The sequence below is a fragment of the Helianthus annuus genome, unplaced genomic scaffold (assembly GCF_002127325.2).
Source record: "Helianthus annuus cultivar XRQ/B unplaced genomic scaffold, HanXRQr2.0-SUNRISE HanXRQChr00c016, whole genome shotgun sequence".
NCBI classification, from domain to species: domain Eukaryota; kingdom Viridiplantae; phylum Streptophyta; class Magnoliopsida; order Asterales; family Asteraceae; genus Helianthus; species Helianthus annuus.
The window spans coordinates 22,295-44,282 of record NW_023395532.1 but is presented as its reverse complement, the minus strand read 5'-3'; the positions used below and the strand labels follow the sequence as shown (position 1 = coordinate 44,282).

Below are 21,988 nucleotides of genomic sequence, written 5' to 3'. Positions count from 1 at the left end.
CCTGGGTTGATAAAGATTAGCGAGCCATTCTCATTCTTAACTCTTCTCTGACCGAAGAGGCCGTTGCTGAAATCCTCGGTCTCACTTCGACTCGTCAAATCTGGTGTGCCTTAGAGGTGGCTTACAGCAATACCTCCCTTGAGAGGGTGCATCTCCTTCGCGACAGTCTCCGGCAACTTACCAAGGGTTCCTCCACTGTTGCTGAATTCGCCCGGAAATTCAAGGCCGTTTGTGACCAGTTAACAGCGATCAGACAGCCGGTTCCTGAAACCGATAAAACCCATTGGTTTCTTTGTGGTCTCAGGTCAGCCTTCGAAAGCTGGTCCACTGCTATTCGAACAAATCGTGATCCTCTCTCCTTCCAGGAACTCCTCACCAAGGCTGAAAGCTAGGAGCAGTTCCTTCGCACTCTTCACCCACCAAACCCGGCCCCAGTCACCTTTGTGGCAAATCAGTCTCACTCTCGTTCTAATGGGAGCCCTATTCACAGATCTAAATCATCCCCTAACAACCGTGGTTCTACCTCTAATACCTCTACTCGCCCTCCTCGCAGAGCTCCCCACTATCAACTTTGTCGGACCAATGGACATTATGCAAAAAATGTCTGAAGCTTTCTTCTTTTGCAGCCGCTTCCAACCGTGATGAAGATATTGCTCAGGCCTTCCATGCTCAATGTCAGGTCACAACAGATGGTCCAGATTGGACTGCTGACTCCGGTGCCACGTCCCACATGACGGATAACCCCTGGTAATCTTCATACCTCTTCTCCGTATAACGGTAACTCCGATGTTGTTTTTGGTAATGGCAAATCATTACCAATCTCTCACAAGGGTCACACTTCTATAAACAATCATGTGTCTTTGAACGATGTTTTGGTTATTCCAAACATCACCAAAAATCTCCTTTCTATTAGTAAGTTAACTAACGATTATCCTGTTGATGTTCTCTTCTCAAACTCGTTTTTTGTTATTCAGGACCGGAACACAAGCCAACCTCTCGCCCAGGGTCGGTGTGAAAACGGTCTCTACGTGCTTCGAGAAAAGAACCTGGCCTTTGTTGCTTCTGTTTCGTCAAATAAAGTCTCCTTTGAGTTGTGGCACAATCGTTTAGGGCATGTTGCCTTTGACACTATTTTTGTTTTAAAAAGACATGGTTGTTTAAATTTCACTTCTATTTTGCCTAAACCAACTGTTTGTTCTCCTTGTGAACTTGCAAAATCTCATAAATTACCGTTTGCCTTGAATGATAAACGTGCTCTACATCCATTAGATCTTGTGCATTGTGACTTATGGGGCCCTTTGCCTATTACTAGTATTGATGGATATAGATATTATGTTGTTTTCATTGATGATCATTCTCGTTTCTCTTGGTTATATCCTCTAAAAACAAAGAATGAATTTTACTCCACATTACAAACCTTTTTACGGTTTGTCCAAACGCAATTTTCACGAAAAGTAAAAAAATTTCAAAGCGATGGTGGCACTGAATTTGTAAATCAATATGTCAGAAATTTTTTTGATGAAAATGGCACTCTTCATCGCCTTTCGTGCCCGTACACCGCTCCTCAAAATGGACGAGCCGAAAGAAAACATCGCCATATTGTGGAAACGGGTCTTGCAATGTTATTTCATGCTCGCATTCCGGTCACTCATTGGGTAGACGCTTTCACCACTTCAACTTATATTATTAATCATTTTCCCTCTAAAATTCTCAATCATAAATCTCCATTTGAGGTTCTTTTCTCAACACCACATCTCTACAACAATTTTCGCGTGTTCGGATGTTGTGTATATCCTTATCTTGGAGACTACGCTCCCCACAAGCTAGCTCCTCGAAGCATCCCTTGCATTTTTTTGGGATATGCACCGCAATATAAAGGTTACAAGTGTTTTGATCCTCAAACCTCACGCATGTATGTGACACGCCATGCTCGCTTTGATGAAACTTTTTTTCCTTATGTTCAAGACTCCTCCTCCACGGATCTTGGCAAACTTTTTTCTCTCCACCTATCAAGACCCCACCACCGTCCCACAGTCTACTACTTCTTATCCATCTAACTCAATCCCACCAACCACTAATACCCCTCCTTGCTCCCTATGCAACAATACTCCCCATGCACAACATTCACCTCATGCACCTTCTGTTCCCTCCTCAACCAATCAGCCTCCCACTTCTCCTTCCACCTCCTCCCTTAATATTCCGCCCCCACCTAACACTCCTCCTTCAAATTCCAATCCCCACACAGAACCCGATACAACTTTACCCACCTCTCCGGCTGCCTCTCCTCCTTCGGCAGTCCCCTCCTCACCTGCTGCCCCTCCACAACCATCTTCCCATCCAATGCTAACCCGCTCCAAAGCCGGCATACAAAAACCAAACCCCAAATATGGCGCTTATCTTGCCGATGTTCTGCACCATAACCTTCATGCCACCTTACTCACCTCGTCCGATCCAAAGGGTTTCAAAAGCGCCTCTAAACACCCTCACTGGATGCTTGCAATGCAAGACGAACTCAAAGCCCTTCAACGTACCCGTACTTGGACCTTAGTGCCCCGCCCTCACTCGACGAATGTTGTTGGGTCGAAATGGGTCTTTCGCACAAAATATCGTTCGGATGGCTCCCTTGATCGACACAAAGCCTGGTTGGTCGCCCAAGGCTTTACACAAATACCGGGACTTGATTTCAACCACACCTTTAGTCTGGTAGTCAAAGCCTCTAAGGTTCGCATAGTCCTATCATTAGCCGTTATTAACTCTTGGCCTCTTCATCAACTAGACGTCAACAATGCGTTTCTTAATGGCTCACTATCCGAAACCGTTTACATGGAACAACCACCGGGTTTCGTTGACTCATCATTCCCGAATCATGTTTGCAAATTAAACAAAGCTCTATACGGGCTTAAACAAGCTCCGCGAGCTTGGTTTCAAAGGCTTAGTTCCTTTCTCATCTCTTACGGCTTTATATGTAGTCGTGCGGACCCATCGCTTTTTGTTTTTCATCAAGGTGACTCTATTATGTATCTCTTAGTGTATGTCGATGATCTAATTCTTACAGGTAATACGTCCACTTTACTGACCGCTTTTATCAGTCGTCTACATAAGGAGTTTGCTATCAAGGACTTAGGGAAACTAAGCTATTTCTTGAGTCTCGAGGTCGTCCATAATCCCAATGGCCTATTTCTCACTCAAACCAAATACGCCAATGACATTCTTACTCGAGCCGGGCTTGTTGATGCCAAACCGATCTAAACTCCTCTTTCCACAAATGACACCTTAGTATCCGATGGTCAACCCTTCTCTGATCCTACTCTATATCGGTCCATTGTGGGAGCTCTCCAATACCTAACAATCACCCGCCCCGACCTTTCTTATGCTGTAAACCAAGCCTGCCAATTTCTCCATGCTCCAACCGAACAACACTACCAACTGGTGAAACGCATACTTCGGTATGTTAAAGGAACCATTTCTCATGGTCTCGTCTTCCAACGTCCACGGTTCACTAGCATTCTGGGTTATTCCGATGCCGATTGGGCACGGTGCATTGAAACACGGAGGTCTACATATGGATACTCCATTTTTCTAGGGGGAAATCTAGTTTCGTGGAGTGCAAAGAAGCAACCAACCGTTTCTAGATCCAGTTGCAAGTCCGAATATCGTGCCATGGCCAACACTGCAGCAGAGATTGTTTGGATTACTCACTTGCTTACAGAACTACATGCGCTTCCGCCAACAAGACCCACTCTCCTTTGTGATAATCGCAACGCCTTGTTTATGAGTCAAAATCCGGTTTCTCACAAACGGGCCAAGCACATTGACTTGGACTATCATTTTGTTCGGGAATTAGTCATGTCAGGCAAGCTTCATACTCGCTTCATTCCAACCAAGCTTCAACTAGCGGACATCTTTACCAAAAGCTTACCTCGTCCTCAATTCGAGCATGAGTCAAAATCCGGTTTCTCACAAACGGGCCAAGCACATTGACTTGGACTATCATTTTGTTCGGGAATTAGTCATGTCAGGCAAGCTTCATACTCGCTTCATTCCAACCAAGCTTCAACTAGCGGACATCTTTACCAAAAGCTTACCTCGACCTCAGTTCGAGCACTTTCGGGATTTGCTACGGGTTCGTCCACCGCCGTTTCGCTTGCAGGGGGATAATAGTCAATGTTGTAATTGTATTTAATATTTTTGGTTATTTGTTTCCTTGATTCATGCATTGTAAATTTTTTTTTCCTTGATTCATGCATTGTAAATTATTATATAAGTTAATTAAATCCCTCAAAGAGGGCAGTGACTTTTTCACCCACAAGTTAAAACCTAGTAACCAATTTTTTACTTGGCTTTTACTACACAATATGATAGCACAGGATGTGAACATTTTAAAATAGACTTCCAGCATCCTTCTCTTTAATATCGCTTCGGCTTTCCTAACTTGCTTCACTGTCCCGATCACAAAAGCCTACAGAAGTATACTATCAGCTTCTCTATATCAGGTTCACCAGTCCTATTTATCATTTAATAAAAAAAATTATTTTTTGAGTTTGAACAGGCAAATGTGTTAACTATGAAGTCTTCATAGCTGAAGTTGTTCAGGATACTAGAGTTCAATAGTATTTGGTCCTGTAAATAACTCTATGAACTCAAACACGCTGAACAAACAGTAGTTATTACGTTAAGTCATCCGAATGCTACTTTAAGCGTGCACTAAACAGATTTTGGTCAGAAAGAGTAATTTTAGTGCAGGCTGAAATGGGTCGGGTTAACCCAAAAACATTTACTCTTTCATAAAATATTTCTACCGAATAATTGATGTGTTAGATATGATAAAAACAATATTCAGTAGAAAAGCAAGCTAAAATTTCTATGCAAAGAACTAAAAATAGAAACTTCACAATACTCGTTACCTTGTCTGGTTATCCCATGTTATGTCGTGTGACAGCGTGTTAAACCGTACATGTCTAGTGTTAGGCTATGCGTGTAGGGTGAAAGGTGAAAAAAAGTGTTGTGGTAATCTGAACGTTCTGTTCCCGAGTCTCATTTAACAAGGGGAGGGGAGGGAAAATGAATTAAGAGAGAAAAGGAGGGAAAAGATGTGATTTTTTTCGTGTTCCCGAGTCTCATTTAATTAACAGGGGGAGAGGAAGGAAAATGAATTAAGAGAGAACAATTTTACCATTATACCCTCCTTTAAATATATAATAATTTAATCATCGAAAAAGTTACAAAATTGGTGGTCACATGGGTGCATTTACTGTATGAATAATATTAGATGCCCAATCCAAATTGCTAAAGCTTTAGGTCATAGATGTATGAATACCATTTTGATTACATATGGCAATATGATTTCTTCGTAGGTACATGGCAGACACATGTTGTTAAAGATAAAAGATTCTGGCACAAACTTGATAAAGATACACCAGCGGAATATGCTGCCACAGTGACAATTAATCCTTTAACTGCTCTAAGGATGATAGAAGATATAGTGGATCTCAAGTCAGGTGCTAAAATGTCTGGTGATATTACATTTTTCATGTTCTAATATGCTTTCACCTGATGAAGTTTTATTCTATAAATGAATAGGGGATGCGATCGTGCAAAATGGAGCAACCAGCATGGTTGGCCAATGTGTCATTCGATCCTTTAAAGCACTTGTACACACGTAAAAGTATGCCTGTATACCACTTGTTTGTATTTTCTACATCCTCGAAAAACAGAAATCACATAATTGCATATATGAGTGAATAAGTTCTTTATCAGCTGCAAATGTAAATGTTCAAACAAAGACGGCAATGTCAAACTTTACTAGATAAGGTCAAACAAACAAGAAACAAATAAAGGGTCAAATAAAGGCTGCAATGAAGAAGTTTGCGCCAAAAATTGATAAGGTCAGCTGCAAATGTAAATATTCAAACAAAGACGGCAATGAAGAAGTTTGCGCCAAAAATTGATCCATAATAACCGTACGTGAGATTTATTAGAATTGGAGGGTATTTTAGTAATTGATAGGGTTTTCTCTCCTAATCTCCCCAATTTGGGAGGATAAAGATAGCTACAAAAATGGTTCCATTTTCCCTCCTTTCCCCTCCCCTCCCATCCTTAAAAAATCTCGGGAACATGGTTTTCTCCCATTTTCCCTCCTTTCCCCTCCCCTCCCCTTGTTAAATGATACTCGGGAACAAAGTGGAAATGTGGCGGGGTGAGTAATACAACATTGAAAAAAGAAATGGAGAGATGGAGCTAAATGATTGGTCCGTATATTAATTACTATTACAAAATTAAACACATCTCCTCCCCACCCCGCGACTAGCCTCACCATCACCCCCAACACGCTCTTACCCGGGGGGGGGGGGGTGTTCCACGCGCGCCACTTCGACGTGGCTTCTCTCCGCGCTGCATAACACATACTCATATTGCTAATGAGCCCGGTTTGTCACACTTATTAATATGTGTATAGTTTTACCAATCTTGATTATTTAGAATCTAATGGTTCTAATTTCATGTAATGGCGTTGTGTATTGTGACAATGATATATGGTTAGATTTTTTTGTAGGGTTACTAATAATGTTATCATGGGTAAAACAAACAACATTACCCCTCAAAAGGTGGAGCTCTCTAGTGGAAGGGAATTTTTGAAGGAAAAAGAAAGAATATGGATGAAACAAGAAATGTAAAATTTCAAAAAAAAAAAAAAAAAAAAAAACAAACAAACAAAATGTCAAAATTATTACAGAAAGAAAGAAGGTTGCAGGATGAGAGGGGTGGGTCAAAATTTATGTTCTTAAAGAAGTTTTTGGGAGGAATACATGTAAAGATTTAATCTTTTTTTTTTGGTGGGTATGAAATAATCAACCCACAGAAGAGTCAAAGATGAACAATAAAACAGTTGCAGTTGCAATTGACAAAGATAAAGCAAGCCAGGGTGCATTAAAATGGACTGTTGATAATCTTGTCCGCAAGGGCCAGACCGTCTATTTGCTTCATGTTAGGATCAAACAAAGTAATCTCTCTCTTTCTCTAGACATATACATACACAATATATTTTAGCTTAATCTGTTTATGTTTTTTTTAAGGTGTTCATCAATTTGTTTTTTTTTTCATTTAGGCTGGACCATTTGCTATTACTCTCAATTCTTTTGATTAATTTTGACTTTTGGTGTCACATATTGTATTTTGAGGATACAAATTGGGAATGGACTTTTGCCACATTTCAACATCAACTATTCAAATTAATTTTGGAAAACCTTCTATTTTATTTGAAAATTTTAAAAATCCATATATTTTTTGTTCTATATTGATGGTTGCCAGTGGCGGACCCAGAAATTATTTGCTGGGGGTGCGGATGAGGTGTTCAACCATATTTTCAAGGGGTGCGGTCGGGTTTTTTGCCTAAATTATACACTAAATTTTTTTTTTCAAGGGGTGCGGCCGCCCACCTGACCACTATGTAGGTCTGCCCATGATGGTTGCATAAAGTTTAGATACATTTGTTATTTGAAAATGTCCCATTTGAGCATCATTGTGAACGATAATTTGTACGCCATTTGGGAAATAATATGTAACAGTTGTGGTTTCAAATGATGTGCAGAACAAACTAAGAATTCTGATTTTAGTGAAGATCCATTTTTGATAGACACCGATGCGCAACTCAGAGAGTTGTTCCTCCCTTTCAAATGTTTTTGTACCAGAAAAGAAGTTAGTCTTGCTAACTTTTATCTAGATCTTAACCAAATGTCACACTTTGTATAATATAAATCTTTTTTTTGTGCTTCAATAAACAGATACGGTCAAAGGACGTGTTGCTAGATGATACAGATGTTGTCAAAGGGTTAGTCGATTTTGTCACACGTTCTATAGTAGAAGTTTTGATTATCGGAACCCCCTCAAAAGGCGGTCTTCTCAAGTATGTGCGTTCACCCTTTCATGAATCGTACGATTTGAACAACTGTTACTAGAATTTAATCTATAAACTAAACATCATTGTTTTCATGCAGGAGATTCAAAACAAGAGATATTCCAGGAACTCTATTAAAAACAGTGCCCAATTTCTGTACGGTTTATGTCATTTCGAAGGGAAAGATTTCGGCCACAAAAGCTGCATCACGTCAACCGCCGTATGAATCTCCGCTTCGTACTCTAGGACCACCTGAACCAAGCGGCATGCTATCCAGTGTTTCGTCTGAGAAAATACAATCAACAAGTACCGCAGGTTTTTTTTTTTCATTTTACATTTTGATTTTAAGTTAATAATTTTTAAAAGCATAATAATGATTTTTAAATTTTTTGTTCATCAGTGATGCAAATGCCCAGGATGTCTGTGGACTCATATTACCCCAGACAATATACAGACTCATCTTTCTGGCCCAATGACACAAACACAATGAAGTATGTGATTATGACTACTATTTAGCTTTTCATGACATATATTGATTAAGAGACTGTTTGGTCAAGGTGCAAACAAGCCCAGAGGCCCGAGAGCTACTTGGGATCGGCTCGATTAGACACTCGAACGAGCCGAGCCTTAATGAGCCTGAGCCCGAGCTCGATCCTGAAATACAAAGCCCAAGTTGGTTTCAACTTAGGCCCATATGATTTAAACTAATAACATTGATTAGCTGAGCTTTGGCTCGTTTAAGCGATATCGAAGCGAGCTCAAGCCGAGATTTCAACTCGTTTGAGATTGTTCTCAAAATAGCTCGAGCTCGAGCTTTGGGTTTTACTCGTGAGCCAAGCTCGAGCTCAAATAAGTAGACTCGAACCAAGCCAAGCTCGAGCCTAGTCGGGCCTGGGCTTGGTTCGGCTCGTTTACACCCCTACTGTTTGGTAGAGGTGACAAAGTGGTTCATGCAACGGGTCAAAACAGATTGGGGGAGTTGATCTAAAACATTTCGTGTCCAAAATTTTTTTATTCTCTAAGAATCATATTATTTCTATAATATATATATTTTTTAAGAAAATAATTTAAGAGGTTTTATGTTAGTCATTTTGTTTTTAGCTAATTTAACATAAACCCAAATCAACCCATTCATAAGTAAACCAACTCGTTTGAGTCATTTTCCTTTTAGCTAATTCTTTTTTATTGAAAACAGGTCGCCGTTCACCAATAGGAGAGGCCCGAATGGTAAACCATATGAAGAACTACTGCCACCAGACTCTGACATTTCTTTTGTGAACACTGGTCGAATGAGCGTAGACAACATGTTTCCTTCACTTGACAATGAACTATCACCAGTACGCTCACGCATGAGTTTTTCAGAACTCGATAACCAAGGTTTCGACTCGTTGGAGCGCAGATCAGTTGATGCAGTATATTCCGCACCCGACAGTCCTAGAGCAGCTAACACGGTACTAATGTGTTACCCTCATATATTTGTTTTTAATATTGAGTTAAACGTGTTTGTTCTTCACTTTTAAAATACAGTTATACACCCCCCTATATTATAAATCTTGTGGAGGTTTCAGGAAGATGTTGAGGCAGAAATGAGAAGGCTAAAGCTTGAACTTTCGAGAACCATGGAAATGTACAGTACAGCGTGCAAAGAAGCCTTGACCGCGAGACAGAAGGTACACTAACAATCTTACTCCTTTGACTTTCGTGTTTGTTTGTTAAGGAAATATATGTGTTCATGAACTGTTCATGAACACTTATCAAACGAGATTTTAAGTTCGTGTTCGTTTGTTAAGGAAATGAACATGTTCATGTTCGTTTGTTAATTTTATGCAACACAAATGGGAACAAACGAACACAAAAAGACGTTCTTAAAAAGAATATATAATACATTGATACTTATTAAATATTTTATTTGTAGGAATTTTGAAGTATTTAAATAAGATATAAAAGCTAAAAACGCTAATGAACTATTGAACACAAACGAACGTAAAGAACATGTTACCAAACATTCACAAACATAAATGAACGAACATGGCCTCTGTTCATGTTCGTTCATTTAACTAAACGAACAAAATTTCCTGTTTGTGTTCGTTCATTTAATAAACGAACGAACACAAATGAACTTCCCGCCAAACAGTTCACGAAGAGTTCCCTTCAGTTTGTTTGCAGCCCTACTCAAAAGTAAAAGTTACCTCATTGTGCAGGCTATGGAACTTCAAAAATGGAAACTAGCAGAACAACAAAAGGTAGAAGAATTAAGTGTAACCGAAGAATTCGGTGACAAAGAAAACACAAGGTCAACCGAATCCCAAACAAAGGTCAACACGGATACCTCTTTCTCCCTATTTCATTCCAGGTATAGAAAATACACCATTGAAGAAATCGAAGAAGCAACAGAATACTTCTCGGTGGATCGTAAAATCGGTGAAGGCGGTTACGGCCCAGTTTACAAATGTCACTTAGACCACACACTCGTCGCGGTTAAAGTCCTAAGGTCCGATGCAGCCGAAGGAAAAGCACAGTTTCAACAAGAAGTTGAAGTGTTATGTTGCATAAGACATCCTCACATGGTTCTTCTTTTAGGAGCATGTCCCGAATACGGCTGTTTAGTTTACGAATACATGCGAAACGGAAGCTTAGATGATTGTCTTTTTAGAAAAAACAAAATCCCACCACTTTCATGGCAACATAGGTTCAGAATAGCAGCTGAGATATGTAGTGGTCTTCTTTTTCTCCATCAAACCAAACCCGAACCCATTGTGCACCGTGACCTCAAACCGGCTAACATTTTGCTTGACCGGAACTTTGTTAGTAAAATAGCGGATGTTGGGTTAGCCCGGTTAGTGCCACCCTCGGTTCAAGACTCCATGACTCAGTACCTTATGACTTCTGCAGCAGGGACATTTTGTTATATAGATCCTGAGTATCAACAAACCGGAATGTTGGGTGTGAAATCGGATGTTTATTCTTTAGGAGTTATGTTCTTACAGTTAATTACAGCCAAACCGCCAATGGGTTTGACCCATCTTGTTGACGAGGCGATAAAGAATGGAACTTTCGCTGAGACGTTGGATCCAGGAGTGCCCGATTGGCCCGTTGAAGAGGCTTTGGGCTTTGCTAAGTTGTGTCTTCTTTGTACTGAGTTAAGACGGAAAGATAGACCGGATCTTGGGAAAGTTGTTATGCCTGAACTTGAGAGATTGAGATCACTTGCTGATGAGAGTATGCAGTATTCTGTGTTTGCTTCATCTCCTTCAACAGTCAACCATGGTCAACTGTCTTAAGTAAGCTGGCATTTTCTGCATTTCTGGCATTAGATTCATTGAAATGTACAGATTTTGTTAGTCCTAATGGATATCAAGCTATTCTAATGCACATCTTGGTTTTGAAAGTAGTAGAAGGGCATCTAGGTGATTATATGCATCTTAAAGATGAGCAAAGTCTTGGTAAATCTTTTTAGTTTGATCTTGCATATAACACAAACAAATTATATAGCTTGTCTTCTGTATTTATCCTGATATGATTGTGTTTGTTTATGTAAATTCTTGAATCCTGATCAATTAGAGTGCATATATATACACTAACACTTGTAAGTAGTGCTAATAAAATGAAAGAAAGTGTGTAGAATGCAGTTACATAACCGTCTTATGTATCACATTTAAAACAATATGTAAATATAAATGTTTATATAGTTTTTTCCAGGTGAATAGTAACGCTACCAGTCATGTGATTACATTTTATGAATAAATATTTTACTTTAGAGTTAATTGCTCGGATGGTCCCTGTGGTTTCACGTTTTTTCACGTTTAGTCCCCACCTTTTGAAAATAGCATGTATGCTCCCTATGGTTTGTCATTTTGTTACTCGGATACTCCCCCAACATTTACTCTGGGGACTATCCGAGTAACAAAATGACAAACCATAGGGAGCATACCTGCTATTTTCAAACTAACTGACATCTACTCAGGGACTATCCGAGTAACAAAATGACAAACCATAGGGAGCATACCTGCTATTTTCAAAAGGTGGGGACTAAATGTGAAAAAACTTGAAACCACAGGGACCATCCGAGCAATTAACTCTTTTACTTTATGTTAAAAAAAGAAACCAGGTACCAGTCACGTGATTACATTTTATGAATAAATATTTTGCACATTTTATTAATTATTTACTATTAAAAAACATTTATTTCTTATTAAAAAAACTTGGTCACGTGTATTACATTTTATGAACAAATATTTTGCACATTTTATTAATTATTTTACTATTAAAAACATATATTTATTTATTTATTTATTTACTATTAAAAAACAACTAGGTGAATAATGAGGGGTGTGGTGTGGCGTGGCCAGCCATGTGAATTTTTTTTAATTAAAATAGCCAAAAGTGAGGCTACCGTGATGGTTGGGTTTGCATACCTTTAGAATGCGGGGACTGAAGGGTCTTGAGTTGGGGGCATTGTTCGTCACGTGGCAAGGGTGGAATTCACAAGCTTATGGTGAAAAATGAGGGGTGTGGTGTGGCGTGGCCAGCCATGTGAATTTTTTTTAATTAAAATAGCCAACCAAAGCCAGCCAAGTCACCCTATCCCCCACCCAACGCCAGACTGATCGAATTCCCAAGCCAAAGGGGCAACGCCATGCCCAAGCCCAACCCGAAGTGGAGCAACTAGCGTTGGAGGGCTTCCCACGCCCAACCCCCGCCCCCACTCCCCGCAGTCTTACATATGAGGTCGACGTCATGGGTTCGACCTCTGGTGTGGGTTTTATCTAAATTGACCGGTTCTTTCTTTGGCTCTTCCCAGTTGGTGGCCCACCCATTCTTATTATATTTTCTTAGTAAACTTAATTTTGTAACTTGTAATATATCAAATTTCAAGCATATATGTGAAGGAGTTCCACGTAATCATGATTTATGAATTATATATTTTGATTATCGATGGAAATTGAAAGGGAACCTTTTTGACAAGCTATCATGTGTGCTAGGTTAGCATGCATACTACGTAAAATTAGTTGTTATCCTAAAAATTAAACTATTTTGTCTCATAAAAAGTTTAGTAATTAACTTATTAATAAAAAGGGTACATAATTACGTTCATCACTCTTTAGCTAAAGATGCAAGTACTGGTATATCTTATAGTTTTAAATGGTGTAATTGGATTCCAATAAAATGCATCAGGATGGAGGGCGGAGATGGACCGTCTACCTACTTTGACAACTCTAGATAAAAGAAATATCCAGTAAACTCTTTGTTTTGCCATTTATGTGAGGATGCGATGGAGACGGCCGATCATTTATTCATTCCGTGTTTTATTTCTACAATTATCTTGCAAAAGGTTAGTAGTTGGTCTAAGATCAATCAATTTTTTTCCTTCTCGGTTAGACTTGTTCAAGCTTCCGAAAGATAATAAACAAAAAGTGAAAATTCAAATGGAAAAATTTATGGTATCATTTTGATTGTTTGTTAGAGTATTTGGAAGGCTAGAAATAATCTTATATTCTTAAACAAAGACATCAAAGTGCAGAAAATAATTGAAGGCATTAAGTCCTTTGCATTACCGGCCCAATGGGCTTCTAAGATTAGGCACGGGCCTAGAGCCACCAAAAGAGGCTCTGATTTTTTAGAAAGTTTTCATATGTAGTATATTGATTAGGCCCATTTAATAAATATTAAACCAGTTTTTAAAATAAAAGGCCTCGATATTTATAAGGCAGGCCCAAAGCCCAATCATTCCATGTAATCAATGGGATTAGTTAATGTGTGTTAGGGTCAGCGATAGATATAGCAGTAGCCAATACGCATAATCATCGTTCCATTCCATCGATTTGTAGAATATGTGCGATGTCAACATAAAGATATTATCTAGAACGATTATTATTTTTGAACAGAAATTTTATTATTCAAAAACTAGCAAGATGCTAGACATATATTTACAAAGATACCGTAAAGCCAGATGTATAACAACTGGCACACCGAACTAGTCAACCAGATTACAATTCTAAGATTTATTAAAAATCTCAAACTTCTTCCAATTCTCCCATGATATGTCGACTTCTTTCGACCGATTTTTGATACATAAGAACCCCGTCGATTTTGTTACTTCCAGAACCTTAGAAACATTAGGAAGAGAATTGTTAAAAACCACCTCATTCCTCATACGCCAAATACACCAGAATACTATTAGAACTATAGCGTGCAAGGCTTTCTTCTTTTTCCTCGATCCCGGGCTGAATGCATGTAATTCCAGGAGGTCCTTGATATCGAATGCTAAAATGGGTGGAAGTTTGCACCAACTTGCTATACTTTGCCATACCAGTTGAGCGAATTGACAAGAAGTAAAAAGATGATCGCACGATTCCTCGAATTCGGCGCATAAGACACAAACCGAATGTGCCACGGGAATATTTCTCTTTGATAAGGCTACTCTAGTAGCCAACCTCTCTTTTTCTGCTCTCCATGCCACCATCAAAAACATGTTATTGGCCAAACAAAAAGGATATTAATTGTGATTGGCCAAAACAAAACCAACCAAGTGTGGAATAAAGAACGCCTCAAGCATTTTCTTGGAAAAAAAGGCCCCTGGGGGCCGTATGTGGGCGTGTATTTGTAAAAAAACGCCCGAAAAATGAACGACTACGCATGTTCAATTAACTAGTCTACTACTTTTTTTAATACTATCACTTGTGCGACTCGAAATCATAACCTTTAAACCACCGTTAGATGCTCGGCACCGACGGAATGATAACTAGTTATAACACTTGTCCAAGAATTAAGGAGATTACTAAGTTGCTAATATACATGTACGCTAACTTTAGACACAAAGTTAAAAATGCTTTCCCATTTATAAGACAGGCGTGAATTAAATAACTACTACTACTTCATGATTTTCGTGTAAGCATCAACAGCCTAAAAACTAATTTCATGACATAACTACTACTAATTTTCCTTCGAAAAAAATAAAATTAGAATTTTACTGTTTTTAATTTAAAAATAGTATTATTATTATTATATATTTTATATTTTCTTTAAACACAATGTTTTTTCTTAAGTGTTGGTACTGCACTACAATTAATTACAAGAGCGTGTCTTAACCAATATATAACTATGGTGTGTTTAATATTACAATAGTGAAACTAACATGTCTCTGAGATCTAAACGAATGGTATGATTATAATCTTGTGTTCAAAACGGATGAATATATGGGGTTGCATCTGAGCCGAACCAACTCAGGCCCATACGTTACTCGAATTTTAAACGGGGGAGCTCGAACTCAACTCATTTTATCATTTACAAATCGAGCCATCTTCTGGCTTAAAGAGACGATTCAACATTAAAGGAAAAAAAAAAGATATCAAAGGATTGTTAGATCAAGATGTAGCAAAGAAGGGGCGACCCGATGTTTCAGTGAGAGAAAGTGAAGCTAGTTAGCACAAGCCACAAAGTGATTTCATCCTTAAAAGTGCAGGTAAATCATCCATAGTTTAATGTCACCATATTTCAATAGTTAAAATTGAGGTATTTAACTTTCACTGTTGATTTATTTAACTAGTTATAGTCTCATCAATTTCAAACTAAAATTACTTTTATATATAATTAATTTTGTATTTATACTATATAATCAAGACTTTTATTATCTTTACTTTAAATATATATATTACTATATATTAAAAAATCATTTTTTTAATTTAAAAATGTCAATATTACAGCTAACTATAATTGTGTGTGATTATATACATAACGGTGTGTAGGGAGAGGATCATGAGAAAACTACATATAAATGAGAAAACTAGAAAACTAACTGAAAAAACCTAAAAAAAGCTAAAAAACATACCCAAAATTTTTTTATTTTTTATAAAAAAATCGCTAGTTTTTATATATAAAAAAAAAATTCAAAAAAAAAAAACTTTTTGTTGTACTGCACATGTGCATTATATGTGTACTACACATGTGCACTATATCCGTAATAGTGCACATGTGCAATACAACAAAAAACTTTTTTTTATTTTTATTTTTTTTTTTTTGAAATTTTTTTTCCATGCATAAAAAGCTGCGATTTTTTTATAAAAATTTTAAAAAAAAATTGGTATGTTTTTTTGGCTTTTTTAATTAGTTTTTTGGTTTTCTCATTTAAACTAATTTTCTCATGATCCATCTCCACGGTCTGTAATTGTATACATACATAATTATAATCATAGTAATTATAAGGACGCATATACCTCTAACCAAATTATATGTGTTGCGTGGTGTGGCTTCCTAAACTTATTACATTAAAAGCACTTTTTGCAATAACTCCCCATCTAGATATGGGCACACTTTTAAGAACGTTGTGTATAGGTTAAGTGTCCGCTTAGTACATGATATGTCCAATTCATAAACCGAAATGTTTAGCCTATGCGATTCACCGCGAGAGTTTTACATTTTTAATCGGACACCTTTTCTCTATGGTACATGTGCTATGTCTCTGTAACTTCTTACATTTAAAATTTCAATTTTATTTGAAAACCACGCGTCATATGTATATATCTTTACCTAAGTTATCTAATTAATAATGCGTATTTTCAAAACTTTATATGCATATGTCTTGATTTGTTGACCTAACCTTTTCCCTTTTATCATCGTTTTGTTTTATTTAATTTTGTCACTATTTTAACATTTTTCTATTAGAAATGTTTTCATACTGGTATTTTAATATACAAATCTACTTTTTTTGTTCATTTTTAACCACGTGAACACGTTCAACTATCGAAGAAAAGAAACATCACCTAACCCTACCAATCAACTCCTCAACATTATACATTTGTAGCAGCCACATTTTGTATTCTGCACGTTTCTGTTGGATAATTGTTTACTTCTACGATTCAAATAACTATGCCACATTAAGGATTAAGGGGATACGGAGTGGGGCGGCAAACTAGTTCAGCAAAGGGGTTTGCTGTGCGAGAACACCGCAGCCAACCATGTTTGCCGCGCGGTGGAGGTGGAGGTGCGGCAACCTATTACCGATTGGGGAGAGGGAGGGTAGGAGAGAGAGGGGTTGTGTGGAGTGGGGTCCATGCCGTCTAGGGGCGGACTCACCCTTTGGTCAAGGTGGGCCGCATCCCTTGAAAAAAAAAGTTCAATGTATATTTTAGCAAAAAAATTCAACCGCACCCCTTGAAAATATGATTGAACACCTCATCCACACCCCCAGCAAATAATTTTTGGGTCCGTCACTGATGCCATTGCCAACACTTTTAAGTATAGTTTAAACACTTTTCATTAAATGACATGGCACACTCTCATTGGTTGATTTTGAAGTTTACCACTTTCAAGTGTCTAACCACTCCCTACACCCTAAGTATTCTTCATTAGGCCAAAGAGTGTGGTTATGACTCTCATAACCATCATGATCTGTCACATCAGCGTCATGTCACTCACATCTAATCCGTCATTCAAAACCACTACTCTAAGGGAGTGATCATTACCCAAACCACTATACCCTTATTTATATAAGAGTTAACTTTCGTTCTGCTCCCTGTGGTTTGGTCATTTTAACGGTTTTGCTCTAATAGTTTAAAAATAGTCATTTTCCTCCCTGATCTTTCGAGTTTATCGCCAGTTTGCTCCCTGACTCTAACTCAGTTAAAACTTTCAATTAAAAGTAGGGATATTTCGGTAGTTTACTCCCTGGCTCTAACTCAATTAAAACGTTTAGTTAAAAGTCGCGGTAGTCGTGGTCGGCAGGTGGTAGTTGCAGGTGGTGGTGGATAGTTGTGGATGATGGTGGCCGGTAGAAAGAGTAGTTGGAAAGTTGGAGGATCAGAAAAGAATTACTTATATACAGGGGCGGACCTACCCACATTTGTGGGTGGGTGGCTGCACCCCTTGAAAAAATATTTTTTAGTGTTAATTTTTCGGTAAAATCTCGACCGCACCCCTTGAAATTTTTCACCGCACCCCTTGGAAATTTCAATCGCCCCCTTAGACAAAAAAAATCATATTTTTAATTTATAAAAAAAAATTGTAATAAACACTGTTTTTTTATAAAAATATAACCTAAACACTGACTTTTATAATAGCATAACAATCATTTATAAGTTTGTAACCCACTTATTAAACAATTTAGCCTAACCCAAGCCCATTTAATCCAACACAACAAAATTTGAACTATAATAAAATAACCCAACCCAAACCGCCCTTCCTATTATGTTTCTCTCGCTCTTTCTGGTAACCTCGTCTGCCTCTGCGATCCTCTTCCCCAACGACGCAACAGCCAACAACAGCCATCCATGTAAGACCCGTCTTAAAATAACCGAATTAATAATACATAACATGCATTTAGTACAAAAATTTAGAGTTTACAAAGACTTTCATGATTTTAAAACCATACATGATCATAATATTCAAGTTATAATCTTATTAATTAAACTTTCAAGACATGACTTCAAGTGTTTACATATTACTAAAACAAAATAAATCAAGTGCGGAAGCTTTGTTTAGTGCGTTCGGTTCTTGATAACTGCTTGATCGCCATCCGGATTAGGTCCACCATCACCTACGGTCAAAACCATGAAAATAATTAGTTTTAACACTTTAAAAATCAAATATAAACAAGTTCCGTGCTCAAACATGTCAAAACAACGAAATTTCACGGACCTGGGGTGGTGGCGTCGCGCGACGGAGATAAGGGTTGGCCGTCGCCGCACGCCACCGCCGTCACGTCGCACGACAGTAAACTGGTTTGGCTGTGGCGTAGCGCCATGGTGTGTATTTGACAGAAGGTTGTTGGCTGGAGCTGTATATCAGCCCAGCACCATTTTTATCAAAATCCAAACTTCAAATCAACATAACTTTTGACTCGGGTGTCCGTTTTAGCCGATTCTTTTTTCCCACGCGACCGTAATTAAATTACGGACCCGTTTGTCAACACAATTCACACAAAATTTCAGTTTAAAAACAATTGGCCTTTATTTTGGCTCTTTATTTATTCGACCCTCTTGTCTACAAGTTCAACAACTTGTTTTATTGTCATCTCATGTCTACGACCGATTTACCCAATCCCGGGTTTACCCATTATAGCGTTTCGCTCCCTTCAAGAGGGACACTTACGCAATAATCATCATGCCTGTTTTCCGAGGATTTAATCATGCTTTTCTAGAACATTTGACAAGTAAAATTCAGAACTTTAATCCCTCTATAAGGATTCATGTTTTTGCAACAATTTAGCGTGTCCGCTTCACGGCTTACTCTTTGTTTATAACCAATCAACAAGTGATGGTTATTGACTTTGACGTTTTCAATTCAGCTTGTTTTTAACTCGTTTGGATGCCAAATGGAAACCACCATTTCTAACATTCCAAACTTTGTTTCTTACGCATGTTTTTTACCCGTTTTATTTGTCTATGGCACTTCATCACTTCCATGACTTAACGGGTTTTCCCTTTTTGACAAGTTTCAATGTAACAAACTAACTAATAATTAAACATAATGTAACAAAACTATAGGTCGCTTACTTACCTATTTCATCAACACCGGTTTCTAACCATAATTACCCAATCCCGGGCTTGTCAACCTTAGCGTATCACGCCCATTCCATGGTTTACGCTATTATAACTCAAAGTTAATGAGTGATGTTTAAGTCACTTCAAAAAACTACCAATTCGACCATTATTTAACCCGTTTGGTTTGTCGAGTGGGTTACACCACTTCATTGACGTCCTAACACGGCTATTTAAACATTATCATCAACAAACATATTCATTCAACTATTTTGACCCGTTTGGTTGTCGAGTGAGTTACATCACTTCATTGACATACCAAACACAATCATTTACGCTATATCAATATCAGACATATCTACGACTAGGTTTATCTACATAAGTGTAACGAGACGACAAGGCACGTACCTTTAGAGCACACTTTTCAAACGCGTATCTCCACCGGCTTATCCACTTGACGATCCGGATTCCTTGCCTAAAGAGTTCAATTCACAATCGTTTTAGAACCCTTTCATAACTTTTAACGCATAATTCATCTCACCATTTTAATATGCATTTTTGCTCAGAATTTTAATATTTAGTCCTCTTTTAGGCATTTCTACAAACACCTAAAGGGCGTTATTTTACTAATACAATAACCAAGTCTCATGATTAGTTATTTGGCCAATTTTAACTTCTACACGATGTTCATATATCAAATTTCACATTCATATTCTGGATTTATTTCATTTAGCTTAAATAACACTAGTTTAATAATTGTGATTCTAGCGTTCATCATGTTTTCTACTAAACCCATTACACACATAATGGATGATTATGAACTTCATGGTTTAGGCACAAATTCAACAAACTAATGGCTAGGGTTTACTCCTAGACATGATTTCTTTACTGTTCCATCCAAACAACTATCATGCAAGCTATAATTTCAAATCTCATGTGTTCATCTAGAATTTGAGATGGAATCAAAGTGTGAAATTTGATATACCTTGTGATCACTTCGCTGAGGTTATCACTAATTTGTGCTTGGATTTCGATTTGGGTTTGATTTGGCCTCTTGATTTGATCAATTTTTGCACATTAGGGTTTTGAGCATGAGAGCTCCCCTGGCGCTGGTTGGGATCGCAGAACACACACATATGTGTGTGTGTTTTGTGTTTAATAATTGTTTTAATTAAAACTTTAATTCCTTTGTCCATGTTTAGCCCCTCAATTTTACCCAATTTTTATAAAGGGTATTTTTACCATTGTTTGATCTTATTATGTCAAGACACTAATCTAACTAGGTTATTTATTCCTAGTTATTCTATTCTGACCGTAACCGGCATTCAGTTTATAATATTAAATCTATATTTTCGGGGTGTTACAATCCAACTCCAATTTCTTGCCGGAAATCGCAAACATCCGGCCACCAAACTCAACGGAATTCAAACAATACAAGGTACCTACGTTTTTTAATGTTATTGTTGTTTTATGTTGTTTTTTAGAAGAAATAAAGTTATAGAGATGATAAAAAAAAAGTGTTTGAAATTTTATGTATTTTGATCTATTTTGGTTGTTCTAGACTTTAATAGGGTGATTTTGTTGTTTAGATGAGTTTTTGGTTGTTACAACTTAAAAGACATAAGTAATCGACAATTAGTAGGTCTTGAAAAGAAAATTGAAAATCCTCGAGCGATAACTTATGGAGCGATTCATATGTTTACTACTTTAGTGTTGTTTTATGGACTTATAGATTGATTTATATGTTTGGATAGATTTATAAATTGAAAAGTAACTCTAGATGATGTTTTGGAAATATTTCAAAAAATGAAAACCCGTACGACGACATTTTAAATATGTTTGTAATGACATTTGGCGTGTTTTTGATGATTATATAAATTTTAGCTTGATGTACTTTTGTTTTTTACATGACTCGAACCGACCGGATCCGACCCGATATGAACCGAATTTTTTTTATATACCTATAGGCCTAAAATCTTTAAAAATTTTCCGCACCCTCGTGAAAAAATTCCTGGGTTCGCCATTGCTTATATACATGTAAATAAACAAGTTATAGGTTTATTTAGGTGAAAAGACTTACATGCCCGTGCTTTTATCTATAAAATTACCAAAATACCCTTCTAGTTAATGGATTTTTTTGGATGGAGTTAGAAGCGGGGAGCAAAATGACGATAAGTTAGAAAAATCAGGGAGGAAAATGACTATTTTTAAACTATTGGGGCAAAACTATTAAAATGACCACATATGGAGCAAAATGGAAGTTAACTCTTTATTTAAATATATATTTGTCTAAAAGAAAAGGGAAAAGGAAACATTAGAAAAAGAGAAAGATGGTCTGTGGTAAACGTGGTCCAATCCACGCGAACCACGATTCACGCTCCAAGAGGGCGCTGTAGCATTCCATTAGTGGTCATGGGTGGTAATTGATGATCCAACTCACGCCTCCCATGCCCTTCTGACTTAGTTTTCTCTATCATTGACCATTTTTATATTTTAATCGAGCAAATTTTTATATAAGATGTTATATATATTATTAGTAGATATAACATATCGATTGCTACTCTCAATAGATCAATAACAAGTCATTTATCCTATATTAATTTACAAAAATTTCTCCTCTCAC

At 37.5% G+C, this 21,988-nt stretch overlaps 1 protein-coding gene and 1 long non-coding RNA gene across 2 annotated transcripts; one reads left to right on the top strand and one right to left on the bottom strand.

Annotated features, from left to right (window-relative positions):
• The first annotated feature begins 6,867 nt into the window (after positions 1 to 6,867).
• Positions 6,868 to 11,284, top strand: LOC110865060 (U-box domain-containing protein 52). The gene is made up of 8 exons (XM_022114261.2): positions 6,868 to 6,997; positions 7,586 to 7,692; positions 7,779 to 7,900; positions 7,992 to 8,206; positions 8,292 to 8,382; positions 9,087 to 9,342; positions 9,460 to 9,561; positions 10,093 to 11,284. The coding sequence occupies exons 1-8, from the start codon at positions 6,868 to 6,870 to the stop codon at positions 11,170 to 11,172; spliced, it is 2,103 nt and encodes a 700-aa protein (XP_021969953.1). The 3' UTR covers positions 11,173 to 11,284.
• Positions 11,285 to 18,312: 7,028 nt separating this feature from the next.
• LOC110863873 lies at positions 18,313 to 20,472 on the bottom strand. Its single transcript, XR_002549433.2, has 3 exons — positions 20,351 to 20,472; positions 19,774 to 19,840; positions 18,313 to 18,422 (listed from the first exon to the last, which is right to left on the bottom strand). It is a non-coding gene; the product is annotated as an uncharacterized LOC110863873 (long non-coding RNA).
• Positions 20,473 to 21,988: the final 1,516 nt, after the last annotated feature.

Excerpts from the sequence above, each read along its gene's own strand:
- LOC110865060 (XM_022114261.2), top strand. The coding sequence starts at position 6,868 with ATGAACAATAAAACAGTTGCAGTTGCAATTGACAAAGATAAAGCAAGC. Across the intron at positions 8,207-8,291 it reads ACAATCAACAAGTACCGCAG|TGATGCAAATGCCCAGGATG; the intron begins GTTTTTTTTTTT and ends TTTGTTCATCAG. Across the intron at positions 9,562-10,092 it reads CCTTGACCGCGAGACAGAAG|GCTATGGAACTTCAAAAATG; the intron begins GTACACTAACAA and ends CTCATTGTGCAG.